The 16,891-nt window shown below is 38.9% G+C and overlaps 1 protein-coding gene and 1 long non-coding RNA gene across 4 annotated transcripts in view; one reads left to right on the top strand and one right to left on the bottom strand.

The window, feature by feature from the left end:
* SWAP70 (switching B cell complex subunit SWAP70) overlaps positions 1 to 16,891 on the top strand; it is a 53,952-nt gene that overhangs the window by 23,394 nt on the left and 13,667 nt on the right. For 2 of the 3 annotated variants that reach the window (XM_005291692.5, XM_065592211.1), the window contains 4 exons: positions 6,245 to 6,469; positions 10,914 to 11,060; positions 11,523 to 11,631; positions 13,091 to 13,272. In XM_005291692.5, coding sequence (XP_005291749.3) covers positions 6,245 to 6,469; positions 10,914 to 11,060; positions 11,523 to 11,631; positions 13,091 to 13,272 — 663 coding nt within the window. The remainder of the gene's footprint in view (positions 1 to 6,244; positions 6,470 to 10,913; positions 11,061 to 11,522; positions 11,632 to 13,090; positions 13,273 to 16,891) is intronic. The other variant, XM_065592210.1, reaches the window with a different exon arrangement.
* LOC122174545 (uncharacterized) overlaps positions 7,481 to 16,891 on the bottom strand; it is a 75,831-nt gene continuing 66,420 nt past the window's right edge. The window contains exons 5-7 of the long non-coding RNA XR_006176547.2: positions 16,127 to 16,334; positions 15,451 to 15,576; positions 7,481 to 7,894 (exon numbers count right to left, since the gene is read on the bottom strand). This is a non-coding gene — a long non-coding RNA (uncharacterized LOC122174545). The remainder of the gene's footprint in view (positions 7,895 to 15,450; positions 15,577 to 16,126; positions 16,335 to 16,891) is intronic.

Consider the following 16,891-nt stretch of genomic DNA (forward strand, 5'->3'; position numbering starts at 1 on the left):
TGGTTAGTAAACAACCATATTCTTGAGCCAGCCTTAATAATGAAATGTGCAGAGCTGTGTAATGCGAATCACTATATAATGATGTATTGTTATGTTCAATAAACACTTGAAAATTTAAAAAATAAAGCAAATATACATTGCCTTTTTATTTATTTAAATGTTCCCAGACCCTGTTTGAGGCCAAATTGTGTAAGTAATTATATTGTTTTAAGCTAAAAAAATTTCTAAATCTGCTTTGCTTCAGACCAAAAGTGTGGTGGTGATGCATGCAGTATGGCGAGTAGTACTACGAAGCACTATGCTCTGCTCTGTCTCATATCAATACAAGTTTCAATGAAAGTCTGTTCTATGGCAACTCTTCTTTGACAAGCTATTTCGGTAACAGCAAAACAGAAATGGCTTCTTCTTTGTGTGTCCATGCCTCATTTTTCTTGTAAAAATGATATATTTTCATGACTGAACTAGGAGTGTGAATGGAGTTGCATGTTAGTGATTCTGAAAAATTGCTTGGAGAAAGCATTTTTGACTACCTAACTTACACTAGCTGTTAATGTAATGGCTGCTGTTTTGCCAGACATGCCGGGGTTGAACCAGGTACAACTTGAGCTAAAGAGACAAGGCTCTTTAGTAGGGGCTGTAACAGACTCTCATGCCCTGTGAGTTGGGAACAGAGGGCAACTTGTATCACATGCTCACTAGTAGGTTACATTAATTCTTCCGTTTAGAAACCACAGATTTCTTGCTTCTTGAAAAGAACAAGGATAAGGTTCAGAGTAGCAGATTTCTCATTTGGTTCTCCATATATGTATAGGTCCTATCTTGAGGTGCATCTTCACAATTTATATCAAATTATTAATTAAATTAGTTTAATTCTAAAGAGAGTAGATAATGGTTTGCATTGTAGGATGAGCACAGTCTTTGTACTCTGTTTACCCAAATAACTGTATGAGCTAAAGCAACATAAATATTTGTGTGGGGATTTTTTTGTGGGTAGGAAGGAAAAATATTTGACCATAAGGGGACTGGATTGCTTAGGAGATTTGTAGTGGAATATAGAGCTTTTCACCTGTCGGCTGACGGTTCAAACTCTGCCCAGGTATGTAGCAGACTGGCAGTTATCATTTCAGGGCTCTTTGGTGGCATTTGTGAAATGAGTCCAATGATCAGATTCCCCAAAAACCACCACTACGAGTGAAACTTTTTTTATCCGTCTCAGCAGAGAGGCCAAGGAATGGAAATAGAAGCGTGAGCTACCCACCTAAACCCTGGGGATCGCTCTGTGGCAGGGTTGAGTCACTTTGAGCATTGGGGAAATGATGACATGATAGCACCATTGTCATGGGTCATAGTTGCTCTTGGGTACCGTACCAGTTGGCCTAGACATCGCACCTACTTTATATAAAATGATGGCACTGCAAGTCCTCCACATATCTACTGGTGGCCCACTGCAACCACTGTTTTGATGGTGTGGACTTGGCAGAATAGCCTTGAATGTCTGAGATGTAAGAGGAGCCATCTGGTGGGCATTATGGCTACCTTGATGTTTTTGTTAATTTTTTTTTATCCTTTACACACATGGGTTCATCCAGTTGTGTTTGGCAAAAGGTCATGTAAAACTGATATCAGTACTTTCATATGGAATATGATAATATCCAAAAGGTTGAAACCAATATAGGAAAAACTGCAAATGAAAGAAAACGGCATCAGAAAGGGAATAGGGAAGTATTCCACTGAAAGAAGATGCTAAAGGCACTTTGTGTCTAGTATTAAAACAGAAAACTCTTTAATACCCATAAGTTCTTAATAGTAACTCTTGGTGAAATCCTGGCCCCACCAAAGTCAATGGGAGTTATTCCACTGAGTTCAGTGGGTCACAATTTCACCTTCTCAGTAGAGCATTGATCATTGTTTAAAACAAAACAAACAATCCTTTAAAAGGAAAACTTTACAACTTTATCATAGAGAATAATTGCACTCAGAGTAGCAGCAAACATTGCGTCATACTTACTTCTTAACTCTTTCAACTTATTAACCACAGGTATAGACTGTTTAAACCAGATGATTTAATTAGTCAGTTATTTTGATGTGTTAACATGTGTGGAGGGGAGGGGTAGGGAGGGAAGTACTCTGTTCTCAGAAGTATCAAAAGTTCCTCATTTGAGCATGCAAATGAATAGCATGTCTAGTGTTTACGTCCATATTTGACCAAATGGAACTACTGTATTATGTTTATCACTCATTGTTTTATGCTAATTTCCCCCATCTCTACAGCTGTAATGCAGCTATTGTAGATAACATTTGTATATACCTGCCAGAGTAAGAAGAGTAAATCCTGTAAAATTCTAATGTTTAAAAGTTAAACTAATACATAGGCCACTTTTTTTGTAAGAAAATATCTAAATATTGCTATTCATACACTTGAATGGGCTTTTAGAGAGTGATAAATGTGACTCATGGAGATTAGTGTACTTGTGGGTTTGTCTCCTTGAGAGTAAATATTCATATATTTTAATCACACACACAGTAATACTTTGGTTTATATAGAACTAATGAAAGTAAATCCCCGGTTTAGTGTCTATTTTAATAAAACATCATTAACAGTTTTGATGTATTCCCTTCTCAACCCATTAGTTTGATTACAATTCATGATCGCATGCTGTGGGCAACAGTGAAAATCTGTTCAAATATGATTTCTAGTCCCTCTCTGTGTGAGCCCAATCTTGTAAAATGATTAGCAAAAGGGATTTGAGGGTGCTTCACACCTTTCTTTAAACAAATAAAAAGCCCAAAGTTAAATGCCAATAAGAATTCTTAATTCTTTTACTATCTTGTACTTTGGTAGGCTGAGATGACACATGACAAACAAAATGAAGTGGATGGTATGACTTACATTAAGTGCAGAATATTGCAAAAGGGTAGCATTGTGCTCTGGTTATTTTAACCTCCCATCCTGCTAAGGGAAATACAGTGAGCTCTGTTCAGAGGAATTTAATTGATGGGCATAATGCATTGTAAACCTGAAATGAGAGACTTACTCTTATCTTTTATTAAAGAAAGGATAGCCTGTCTTTAAAAGCCAATGTTTATTTCAGGTCATTAAGGTTGAGGCCTTCTGGAAATTTGTTTCTAAATTGGGGTCACCTAACACTGCAGTTCATGTACACTGAAGTAGCATTCTTTGTTGTTGGTGGTGAAACTTTCCTGCAAGTGGGAAGTAAGCTGCTTCCTGAATCTTACTGAATGCTGAGGATTTATGGTATCTGTTGTTGAAAAGCCCTGGCTGCACATAAGTTAGGTGTATAAGAGTTTGAAAAGTGGAAATAACAAACTTAGTTTTTGTGAATTATTTATATGAATTAAAATATTTTAATTATTTATTCAACATGAAATTCAAGTGATTATAGCTTTAAGAAGTGCTAAGAGTTGAGACACTTCTTACCATCAGATTGCTTTAACCTGAATGACCTTAAAGTGAGTAATTTAGAGCCATTCACTGAACTTCTAAAATGCAAAGTCTAGGGGTCCATTCCCTCAAAAGCCTACCATTGGCCATACTGCTTACAACTGTGAGTAGTCCTATTGAAATCACTGCACTGAAATCAGCAGGACTACTCACAGGAGTAAGCACTATGGCTGGTAGTAAATGCTGGCAAAACTAGGGCCTTCAACTTAGCATTCAGAAGTACAATCATTGTACTGAGATCACTAGGAGTACTCTCGGGAATAATCATGATACCCAGTTTGAAACGGCAGCTACTTAAACATTTTCTTCCCTAAAATTGGTTGGCTGTTAGTGCCATTTATGTATGAATACATCCCAACTAAATTCAATGTCCAGTTACGTGTAGGGAAACAGAGGTAAAAAATACTTTCTTTTTTTGCCCCCCTAGACCCATCTGTCCTGCAAGGCTAAATACATCTTTGCTTACAATAATCTTTAAGAGGACAATAAGTCCTTAAAAAAAGCAAACATCACAGGACTGTAGAATTAGCTCAGAAGCATATGAATTGGGTACTTTTTCTTGTGTGTGTGTTTCTTTTTGAGACAATAAAGTGATTATAGTTTACTTCCTCATTTTTCCTTTAGCATTAATTCCCATTTAGTATTACTGAAAAGAAGACTATTTAATAACTAATCTCAGTGTTCCAGAAATAGCAGTAAAAATCCTGTTTCTCTAAGGTTCACCTCAGGTTCAGTAATTAACTGCTTTGTCAGACTTGTTATATTCTGTCACAGATTTGCACGTGTTTCGTATTTATTTGCCACAGACTTGGGTGCTTGTTCACATCAAGGAGAAGCCATATTAGCCAGAGTATTAACATACATACTGTGGCTAATATCAGATGCTTGAGGCCTGTTCATCCTTGTAGGATGAATGTATGGAAGAACACTTCCTCATCCCCCTTCTCCCAAACCTCTGATGAGAGACAGTGATGGGCCACTCAGGAGCCTACCAATTCAATCCCCTATATACACCAATCAAAAAGTGGCCCAGTACTCATGCTGAAAGGTTAGACTGGCCTGTGGTGAAGCCTCATTTGGCCCACACTGACTTTTCTGTAATCCATGGAAGAAATGACCTACTTCTTGGTTTCTCAGAAGCACTAGGGTAAGGGAGGTTGCACAGCATCAATGACATGGAGGGGGAGATTTTCACAAGTGCTCAAATAAATGACTTTCATTTGAGGCACTGAGGACCCTGGCACTTTTGAACATGAGATGTTCTAAGTCACTTAAGTGCTTTTTGAAAATTGTACCTAACAATTGGTCTACTTTACACAATTGTTCCAACCCTCCAGCAGGACTGTTTACCAGGGAGAGTAGGCCTAAAAAATAGCTAATCCTGCATGTACTGAAAAGGGGATCTGAAAGGTACCTTGTAAGACTCAGTCCGATGGAGTCCACCCCTAAGCCATTGTTGTACTTGTGACCATCACGTGCCCTTTCAGCGACATCAGCTCTGCACACAAAGAAATTCAGTGGTTAAGAGGAACCGCTTCTAAGAGCCCTTGGTGTGAGAGAGCTGACGCAACATCTGCCGTAGGATGGAGGCCAGAGGCAAAATTCATATGCCTGCTTTTATAGTCACCGGAAAGCTGGGCCAGCTATTTTAGAGGCTGATTTGCCCCTTGTCTCCATAGGAACTTCTTGTTGGGGCTGGCAGGCCATGATGTACCACTGTGGCTTTGCTCCCTTTACCCAGGTTTACCTTGGCTGTCGGGGAAATGCCTTGCTTTTTCTGGCTTCATTGCCCCAGTCAACTATGGCACATAGTGGCCTTGCCATGAAGCTGGTGGAAAAACACAGTAAACCATTGTTCTCTTTATGCCTTTCTCTACTGTCTTGGGCAAACCTGGCCTGTCTTCAGGATTAGACCAAACCATCCTTGAAGTCTAATTATATTACATCAAAGTGTTGTGTATCTTCAGACATAGGAAACTGACAATGGTGATTTTTATTGTATAGATGTGATTGTGGAAGTAGGAACTCACAAACTGGCATTGGTTAAATATTTGTAGGGTTTTTTTTATTACTGGATGGATTCAGTTTTAAATAAATCTAGTATTAAATAAGTGCAATTAGTGGTGTAAGATAGCAAGATTTAAGTCTTGACTAACCTCAGTAGAAGCTATAGTTATAGTTATTGTTGTCTGACCCATGATATGAAAAGTATTAGGAAACGGAGAATTTGTTTTAGGAATGAATACTTTTTCATCCTCACTTTCATTTCTTTTATGTCCGTCCTGATAACATAATATCAGATTTGAGGGGGAGGCGTCAGGGCTCAGACATGTGACTAGCATGTGACTATTGCTAATGTTTTTACTCTTCCTGCTATATTTTATTGGTTTACTTTTATAAAATTGTAATGCTTTTGAAGCTTTCCTCTTTCTCACATTTAATTCTGCATAATCTTGATGCTATTAAAGAATAACTTCCATGTGTATCATTCGTGGGCCGAAATCCCAAAACTGAGTGTCTGAAGTTAGAAGTCTAAATCCATATTTAGGCTTCTAAATATGAGTAGTCAGATTTTCTGGGGGTGATGAGCACACACAACCCTGTTGTAGCAAATAAGAACTGTGGGAGCTTGGAATCTTTGAAAATGAAGCCATGTATCTTTAGGTGCCTAAATGTGGATTTAAGAGCCTAACTTTAGGCATGCAAATTTTGGCCTAGAGCTTTTAAGCATTTGAGTAAATTCTTAAAAATGATGTAATTTTTGCTTCTATTTCTGTACAGATTGAATACTTGCTTAAAAAACTCACTGAAGCAATGGGGGCAGGCTCACATCAAGAACAGTTTGAACATAATAAGAACAGCCTCGGTGCCAATCAAGGTCTTTCTGCATGGGAATTGATTGAGCTTATTGGAAGTGGACAGTTTAGCAAAGGGATGGACCGACAGACTATATCAATGGCAGTTAATGAGGTCTTTAATGAGCTCATATTAGATGTACTGAAACAGGTAAGAATTGCATGGAATGAATGTTTGAAAATAGTAGGATGTATGAGTTATTGGATGAGATCATTTGCCCATGAATTCTGCTGCCATGAATAACAGTTTCTTTAGCTGATGGCAGCGAACAAGCTCGAGGGGTCTCCTTAGCGCTCTGAGAGTTGGTTTCTGTTAAGAGTTTGTGAATGTGGTTTATTTTTAAAAGAATATATTTTGTAAAAGGGAAGCTGCGCTATGTAAAAAGATCTATTTAACCTTTCTAGTAATGCAAAGGAGATACTTGTCCTTGGTGAGTTGTACTTAGGAACTGAAGGAAAAGTGGCCCTTCTGTTTCTGACTTAAAATAGGACCTCTCTTTATACCAGTAATTCATTAGCTAATCGAATAGCTGCAAAATCTTATTTATTAATTCCTGAATTTGTGGTAAGTCTTTAATATGTTAAATATATATCTATATCTATATCATATAAGTATTAATATATTAACATTTGCAGTTGATTTATAGAAAAAAGCTCTGATAGGTATATATCAGTCTAACTGTGCCCACACAAGGGCGATGCACCGATTTAACTGTATCTGTTTCTAAATTGATACAGTTAAAACAGCATAAAAATTGTGTAGAAAATGCTATTTAACTCTGCATAGCAGACTATGGATCATTAGTGATTTACTAAGCTAAAGTCAAAGCTAAAAAGCAATGGTTTTATCTTAAAATTCATAGAATATTTCTGTCAACCTTCTTCTCGTTTGGAGTTGCCGTAGAGGGAATGATTACCATTTGGTCAGGGGACTCCTCAGTTGTTCTAGATATTTCAGAAAGTCCCAGAATGGCTTTAAAGGACTGTATATTTTTAATAGGAAAAATAAATCCTTAAAACCCCAGTGAAGTGTTTTTATTCAGGCAAACTGCACTTACCTAGGGTTCTAATTCACACTCATATGTACTTTATGGGGAACTGTTAGTGGTCTTTGATTGTTTCTCCTTATGAAGAAAGCAAGCAAAGGCTTTTTTGGCAGCCCTTCCAAATCCATTCAGAAGAAGTTATCAGAAAATCTTGGCACAGGAAGTTCTTTCAAAATAGCCAAAGAACAATGCAAAACATCTGTTTTTGTTAACTCCTTATTGCTCGTTGGCGGGATGAACAGTTGAGGACAAAATTTAAGCCATTCTGTTAATACCATTGAACATCATAATTGGCGTCAGCTCAGTCCATCCACTTGATGTTTGAAAGGAAATGTCTTGATTTCTTTAGATGTTTCAAATGCTTTCTGTGTGATGCTGTGTTGCCTCTCATAAAAGGATTGCTGCAGTGTCTTGACTGTCTCTTCTTTTGGTGACTGTGACTTTGTTCGGGGATGTCTCCTTGCTTCTAAAAAGACTTTTTAAAAAGTTTGTTACGACCTGACCTCTTCCCCTTCTGGACAATCACCAGTCTGTTGGAAAATCACACTTTAATTCAGATATAACTAGTATTGATGGAATTATTTTTTGTGTGTGTGCAAATTTAACAATATTGATTTTTATTTTTAATGTTGTTGTGTGCAAATATTAACTTTTTATTTTTACAGTTGTGGGAAAGTAAGGGTGAGGTAGGGCTGAGGTTACGGTTGGGGCACCGAGGACAGCAGGACTGCAGGGTGCTCCAAGCAGCCCAAGAGACCTGGGTGGAAGGTGGTGGTCCTGGCCCAGTGGAGCATAGACCCCCAGCCAGGGCTGCAAGGAGGAAGACAAATCCCCAACTGAGCGGGAGGCCATCCTGCTGCTGAACAATTACTGCCCACACACTCCTGGCTGGTGAGTGAGTGAGAGCCCCCAGCCATGGGGGAAGCCACCCCACTGCTGAATGGCTCGTACTTGGCAGGATGGCAACAGGACGACCAAAACAAAAAACAAAGCACATAAGAGTTGGGGAAAATGAGATTACAGAAATTAGCAGGGGAAACGGGGGAAGCTGTAGTATCCAAAATAACTTTTTAAACTAGTAGGGTTTTTTTTGTTTTTTGTTTTTTTTTTTTTAAATTGACTAGCCAGTAAATTCAAATGTCTGATAGAACATTCAATCATTTACATCTTTCAACATGCATTCTCTTTCCTGTGGAACATCCTTTTGACTAGCTGTAACCACACTGGATAAAACACACTAGGTGGGTGCTTCTGTTAAAATTATTGTTTAATGCAGTAGTTAATATATCTAATTATGTTTTCATCATTAGATTTCAGTGTTAACAGCTAATTGAGATGAATGGGGGCACACGACTTTGCATGGAGCCAAATTCTCCTCCCTAGTGCAGGAGTAAATAGGGTTTATATGGAGGACTAATAGAAAACTGAGAGGGATGGAATTCTCCCCATAACCTGTGAAGAATGCACCATGGAGCTGTGTAACTATCTCATGGCCGCTGCTGCTGCCTCATGTTTATGGTGTTCTTGGGCAATAGGGAGCTTGAATTGGTCTTTCCCATTTGCTAACAGCAGTATTATAAAAAAATAATGTATTTGATACCATAAGTGTACCTGGTGTGTTAATTATGCATTACTGAAGTTTAGGGGAAGACTACACTATATTCTTCACTCACCCTATACTTGGGTACATAAGAGAGGGAAATGATGGCCCAGAATAAGGCTTGGGTGAAAGCCAACTATGGTTAATCCTTTCTGTGTGGAGGTGAAATGTAGATGCTTAGGATCTTGGGGCCAGTCTGTTGGACTCCACCACCAAAGATATGTAGCTAGAACAATTGTAGTTTTACATCTTTGACATTTTAATATTTCCTCTGTGTGAAATACAAACTCTGTTTTGGACTGGGTACTTATAGACCTCCTTCCCCCACAGAAAAGAAAAGGGAAGTGATCCTGATCTCATTCTGCTTCAAAGCAAAGAGAAATGTGATATTTCTTTTATTCTATCAATTTTATTTATTTTCCACATAAACTGAACACAGTTTAAGCAAAGAACTATCTCCACATCCCCTGGCTCCTCCTCCTCCTCCTCCTCACCAAGAGACAAAAGATATAAATACATTTCCAAAAAAGTTAACTAGCTATCTAGAAGGGGGAAAATATGTAAGAAATTCCGATATTATATCACAAATAGTACTTGATGTTAGGTCTGCAGTAAATATAAAGAATTAGGTCTAAGATCCCACTAATAGTTCCACTTCCAGTTCAGCTGATGACAAATTGATCAGACTAGTTATTTTTGTTCTTTATGAAGTCCACCTGCTGTGTGCGGATTGTAAAAAGCGTGGATTGGAAAAGGAAGGAGGGGGAGTTTGAAATCTTTATGATGACAATTAAGGTGGGGTATTAGGGTATGTCTGTATGGCTATTAGTGTAGAGCAAACTGCTGTGCAAATCTAGCCTGCCCACTCACTGGCCATGCGGAACTGCTACCAGGTGCTAAAAGTGTTGTAATGGGCTTTGATCTATGTGGTGACATGCTACCGTAGATCAAAGCACAGGATAGCACTTTTTAGTGTGTGGTAGCAACTTGCAGCCAGTTAGTGCATGGCAGGCTAGAGCAGGATAGATTTACACCCAGCTTGCTGTGAGCTGTTTGTAGAAACAAGCCCTTGGAGACACAATGTTTTTCTTTTATTTAAAGCGGATTAAGTAAATGTAAGGAAAACTAAAATACTATGGGTGAAATCCTGGCCCCACTGAAATCAATGGGAAAACAACTATTGACTTCAGTGGGGTCAGGATTTTGCCCTATGCTCCCCAAATATAGTATACTAGTCAGAAGTATAGTTTTCATTCTCCCTTTCTCAGTCCCACTAATTGAAGTTTCTAGCACACTCTCATTGGGATCATTTATTTAAAAAAGGCTTTGGACTCTTTTTGGGTGCAGCTGGATGAGCAAGGCAACAGAAGGTATTTTAGGAGACAGGAAGAGTCACTTCCAGGAGGTGGAAGTTTTCTTATCCCCAGGGTTACGTGTACAGTAGGGGATGGAATATCTAGCTAGAATATCTATTTAGCTCCAGGCCCTACATATACCACTGGGGTATTTTGTTGTATGGGATATTTTGTTGTTGACATTTCACAATGTGATTAAATTAAATAAAATCTCTGTCATTACACATCATGGATGACATGTCCAGCAGAGTAGTATGGTAGCACTAATAATAATAATAATAATTAATAATTAAAAAAAGGAAGAGTGGTGGTAAAATGTTGTCAAATAGAATCCAGAGAGATTGCAGTATTATTTCTGTTACTTTAAAGATGGTTTTACCATTTGCAAATCGGGAAAAAGGAATCACAAATTACTTTCATGAACTAAGCAACAGCTGATGGAATTGCAAGTTACGAGGAACGGCAGTGTGTAAGAATCAGCATTTAGGGCCTGGTCTATTCATCGGTCTTGGATCATAACCTTAGGGTACACAAGTAAAAGGCAGAGCAGTACAATTGAGGGGACACAATTCAATGGGTCATTCCTTTTTACAGGGTTATATGTTGAAAAAAGGTCACAGAAGGAAAAATTGGACAGAACGTTGGTTTGTGCTAAAACCAAATATTATTTCATATTACGCGAGTGAAGACTTAAAAGACAAAAAAGGAGACATCATCTTGGATGAAAACTGTTTTGTAGAGGTAAAAATAAATTCAGCTCTCTAAATATAGACATTTTAAAATCATCTTTTGTGGTGGACTCCCAACAGTGTCTATTCAGTGATGGTGGGATATTCTATTTTTTTCCTTTTTGCATCAGTGGGTCACTCTGTTGGGCTGTGTCTCTAGGTTTTATTTTCACAAAGATCATTTAATGAAACTATTGGAATTTGTACAAATAAGTTCATGAGTGGAAAGCAGTAACAATAAAAACGTAACTGTTTTATAATGTTTCAATTTTCCGTGAACAGCAGTTTTGCATCTCTATGTAAAATGGCATTTATATCTCAAACTATAAAATATGCAAATGAAATATTATACTGTTGTATATCTTCATAGCCTGTACACGTGACTGATTGGTGCATAGGTGGGATGCGATATGGTGTGCGATTCGGGTGTGGTATTTAGGTTCACTGGAAACTAATACTTTGTTTTCCATTCCAGTCTTTGCCTGACAAAGATGGAAAGAAATGCCTTTTTCTTATCAAATGCTTAGATAAAAGCTTTGAGATTAGTGCCTCTGATAAAAAGAAGAAGCAGGAGTGGATTCAAGGTAAAGTGTCTTAAATCTTCGTGATGATGTGCGAGTGAAGGTCCTGCTTTTGCAAAGCGCTTAAGCATGTGCTTAAGAACAAGATTTTCACGAGTGACTAGTGATTTTGGGGTGGTTCCCCTTCGAATTCCAAAATTGAGACATCTCAAAGGGGCCTGATTTTCAGAAAGAGCTAAGCACCAATATGCTGAAAAATGGGCCTCTTCAAGGTGTCAAATTGAGGCACCCAAAATCACTAGTCACTTTTGAAAATCTGTGCTGATGCGCTTTCATAAATTTTATCCTGTAGGAAGAGCTCATATGGAACTCTGCCTACCAGCAGTTCACTTTCAGTAACTGATTTGCTGCATGTTGTGGGATGGCTAACACACAATGAAAGATGATTTTTATTTGTTTACTTTTTGTTATTTCTTTCTGTTCACATACAAACTTGCTCTGTGATACAGCCACATATTTTAGGAAGAAAAGAAATTGTTCAGTAGGTTTGATTTTTTGTTTGTTTTTTGTTGGGGGTGGGGAAAGCTCGTTCATCTTAACATCTTAAAACTGGTTTTTACTTTTGAGATAATATTGTCTAGTGGACACAGCATAGGGCTGGAGACCAGGACCTCTTGTTCTCTAAATCTGGCTCTTCCACTGCAATGCTGTGTAGTGCAGAAAAGCCAATTAACATCTGTACAGCACTTTGAAAACGCAAAGTATGTTGTTCATACTTCCCTCCTAATTTACAGTATCTACTTAATTAGGCTGCACAAGGGGCGTGTGGTTAGCAGTTACACAATGCTAAAATGAGACATTTCACTCTTCTAGATAGAAAAATTATCAAAAGAGGAAATAAACTAGCACTTGACTGCTTTTCTTTCTGAGTGCTTCAGTCACTCTAAATATAAACCACTTTCTTGCTGAAAGAATTTACCTTTCTTTTACTAGTAAGATGTGCAGCCCAGATAAAATGCTGGTCCTAGGAAATGAAATGTGAGGGTACTATTTTTGAAGTTCTATCAGTCAACGTGCCCCTGGGAAACAGAGCAGTTATTATGTGGATTAGAAACACTGAGAAAATTGTCTAGGGATGTGGAGAGAAATTTGCAATTGGTTGTCATTTCCTAAGGCTTTCTCTCTTTCAATAATTTATATTCACACCATCTTAATCTTGCCAATGCACCACTAGAAATTGATGTTGGCTATGGAATAATCGGTCAGGGTATTGGAACTACTGGTCATTCCTCTCTTTGGGATACAGATGATATTGCAATGTGTAGAAAGCCAGCACACTTACTTTTTTCATGTTATTAGTTAACTTAATAAGAGAGAGTGGGGATGAAGAGAGACAGCTGTGTGCGATAACAGAATAGCTGTTTCTCACCCACCCAGGCTATCCAGAGAGTCTAGCATTTCTCCTAACTGAAGTTCTCTTTTATTGTTGCTTTTCCTTTCCATCACGTGGACTCCTTTACAGCCATTCAGACCACTGTAAACCTGCTGAGGGTTGGCAGCCCTCCACCTCACAAAGAAGCGCGCCAGAAACGGAAAGAATTACGCCAGAAACTGCAAGCTGAGCAAGAGGAATTGGAGCGGCAGATGAAAGAACTCCAAATAGCCAATGAGAACAAGCAGGAGGAATTGGAGACAGTGAGAAAGGTGCGGGCAGGTTGTTTGCTTTCAAGCTTTCACATTGCACTGATCAGACCAGAATTTTGCCTAGAGAAGTCTGTTTGGTTGAGATTGAGTTTCTTGCAATATTAGTCTGTTTTACACATGCGTGTGCTTTTTGTGCAGGGTCAGGACACACTGAGCTATGCTTAGCGCAGGACCCTGGGTGGGCAGAAGGGATGGGAAAAGAGGCAGGCATGCAGCTGTTCCAACCTGAAGTTACTGGCAAATGAGCTAGACCCCAGTTAAGTTAGTGCTGTCTGCAACACCTCTCTAGAGGCCGTTCTGCTGGAGGAACGGAAAGTGCTCTGGGTGTGCCCCCTACGCCAGGGAGAGAGAGAGGCATAGAGCAAGGGAAATCACCAGCTGTCCACATAGGGTAGCTTTACAGCACTTTGTGCCATGGATGCATCTCAGAGGGGCTGCACCATGGCCTGGGGATCTAGCCCCTTTAATTAGTTAACTGAAGGAGCAGGCTGGCGTTTAACAGAGTTTCCATTAGGGTTTTCTTAGTTTTAATGGATTACTAAAGTTACATAGGTCACAGGGACTGAGAGAGAGGAAAAAATCCTGCCCCAGCACACTTCCAACAATATGTGTAAAGTTCAATTTCCAGAGACACATTGAAATATGCTGCAGAATCCTTGTGTGTGTTTGTAATCTGATGGGAGCAGTTTTGGGCAGATTCACAGCTCAGATAAAGGTATTGACCCGTGTACTTTGCTCAAACGCATGTTTTCTCATAAAATTTGCATTGACTTTGCAGAGCAATAGATTCAGACCGCTCGAGTGCGAATATTGGGGGAAAACTTTAGAAATCAATTTATCTGAAAAGCTCTAAAGATGTTTAAAACTTGGATTAAGGAAGCTTGGCAGAAGGTTCTATGAACAGCACTGAGGAGCATTATGTATTTGCTATTAACTTGCTGATCACTGCAGATATTAGAGTTGCCTATATCTGTGTGATTGCTCCCCGGTGAGGCTTGGTGAAAGTTAAAAGATCCATTCTACCTAATTTAAGATTTATGTATCAAAAGCTCTAGCTGTTTACAAAACATTTTCTACAATGAAATTTAAGTGTTCTCGGACAAAACTTACAAACCTAGTGAACTTTCCCTTAAATATCATGGGTTATTCTTGGATTTCAACCCCACCACTTGCCATACCACATCTCAGCTGCTACCTAGAGTGCTTCCTGTCAGCAGCCGGCATCGCTTCTTTACATCCTGACCCCTGTGCTGTAAAATTGAGACAGCTGCCTTTTCCGTTTAAAAAAATAAAATAGGCCAGAGAAATATGTTCCTTCTTTTCTGAGGGAACTTCTGTCCCAAAACTACACTGGCCATTTCAGGACTAGTGATAGGGCTACAGTCTGATTATCTCATGATTCATCAGTGCTGAAAAAGGGTCTTATACTGATAGAAAGGGGAGCTTCCCGTCTTCTTAATGGGACACAGTACTTTCCTCTAGGCCTGATCAATTCAGAGACAACAGAAGACCTTAAATTCATGATGATACCATATACGTAAACTTCACTTTAGGTCATTTTCAGAGGTTTCAGAAACATCTTAGCCATAACCTTCTCTCCCTCTGAGAGCTGGCTTTCACAGGCAGAGATTAAAAAAATCAAAATATATCTAAAGTAGTTTTCTAGAAGATGCGTAGCACGTAGAGGAATGTGGGGTGTTGTATAACAGTTGTATTGGCACTCCTTTGGGAAGACCTGTATATATCAAATGAACTCACTTGTGGATTCGCAACTCATGAGTAGTTAAGCCATTCAAAACTTTCTTGGCTCTCCATCTTCTGTTCTATCCTTTTCTCCCTCTCTCCCGCTACATTGTTCCTCCATTTTCCACTTCATGCTCCTATTAACTCCTCCGCTCCCCTTGCTCATACCATCTCCAACTACATATATTTATTTGTTAGTAATTTGTGTACTGTCAGTATGTTCCATGCCATACAATGTGTGGAAGGAGACTTGGTCCTTGACCCACTGTGGTTGCAAGCTATTAAAATGACATTCTTTAGCCAAGTAATATGAAAAGCAGAACTGGTCTGCTCGTAACCTTGTCCTAAATTTCAGTTGGTTTTGTGTTTCCAGTTAGAACACGCTTGCCTCATTGCTCATGCACCTTAATAAATAGAAAATATCTGATTTATTACCTATTCTTAAGATCTTAGAGCAAGATCAGATCCAATTATAAAGTAAACTAGAGTGACTAGACGTAGACTGCAGAGAGTCACCCAGACTTTGAATCCATTACTTGTATGCAATCTGAGGCCCTGATCCTGCAAAAACATAGCGAAGTTTAAATTTAAACATGTGAGTAGTCAGTCCCATTAAGTAATGTGTTTAAAGTTAAGCTTGTCTGTGTTAGTAAAATATAATTGTTGTCAATTCTTGTGACTTTATTATAAGTCTCATATTTGGAGGTTTTTAAAGTCCCCGCTCCTGGAATCATGTGAATATTTTAGAATCTCAGCTTTTATTTAAAAAGTGAATTTCCATCTCTCATGGTTGTGGAGAGAAGCCTAAAAATGTGATCTGAGTGCATGTTATAGGCATAGAAGCTAGAAGGCAAATGAAAAGAACCCAAATATATTACTTTTAAAATCTTGTAATTCTTGTGAGCCTGATTCTTGATTTTTGAACACATCAGTTTGGTAATACTGGGATATGGGGTATTAGTTTCCTTGCCTTGCTCTGAATCTGATAATAGAAGGTCTTGTTCTGATTTGATTCCTACCCCATAATTTTAAACATGGTAATGTGCCAAAACGCAATGCCTGCCTTAGCTCATATCTAGTACTACCTACTAATATCATTTGTGTAACTTACCAGGCAGCAAAAGTCCTAGGCGTTGACTTCTGTTTGCTATAACTTGAGGAGCAGGTGCGCAAGAGGAAGAAACATGGGATTGTTCTCACAGAAGCTGTATGTTTACTGAATTGTAGCAGATTTCTGTGAATCTTGCAGCAGGGATGGCAACTGGCAAGAATGTTGAGGCAAAAAGCTCCTTTCAAATAGGTCTGGATGATTCCTTAATCTTAGAGGGTGAAAAGAGAACAATTTAGGCTAAAACATGAACTCCTGCATTTCCACTACATGAAAGTGTTGTGTATTTGGGGTAGAAGAATTAGCAGCTTTTGATCAGTTAGGAAAATACGTTTAATGGAAAAAGCTACGTAAACATTCCAGGAAACTGAATTGTGCCGGAAAGCTTGGAGCTCAGTTTGCATCAGGCTGAGAGCCAGCGTGAGTTCAGGGAGAGCTCAAGTACACTCTGGGAATGGCCTGGGCACCAGGAAAATTTTAGAAGTGTGGGTGAGTTTTGAGATTCCCCTTAATCTAATTAAAGGATGAAATTTATCCCCATAGTGAGGCCAAGCACAAGGCCTAGAACCTGTTAAGTCTGTGTTTTGGGGTCATAAGTGGGACTTAAGTGATGCAGAAGGCCAGCATGTGGTCTGGGTCACATGGCATAAGTTTCACACAGAGCACCCACCATACTTTGTTTGCCTCAGTAACTTTTCTGATATCTAACACCCTTCTATAACTTCCTCAGACCTGGGTATGTATGCATATATTCTTGGACATGAGGGA

This window comes from Chrysemys picta, chromosome 4 (genome assembly GCF_011386835.1).
Source record: "Chrysemys picta bellii isolate R12L10 chromosome 4, ASM1138683v2, whole genome shotgun sequence".
In the NCBI taxonomy this organism is placed as follows: Eukaryota; Metazoa; Chordata; order Testudines; family Emydidae; genus Chrysemys; species Chrysemys picta.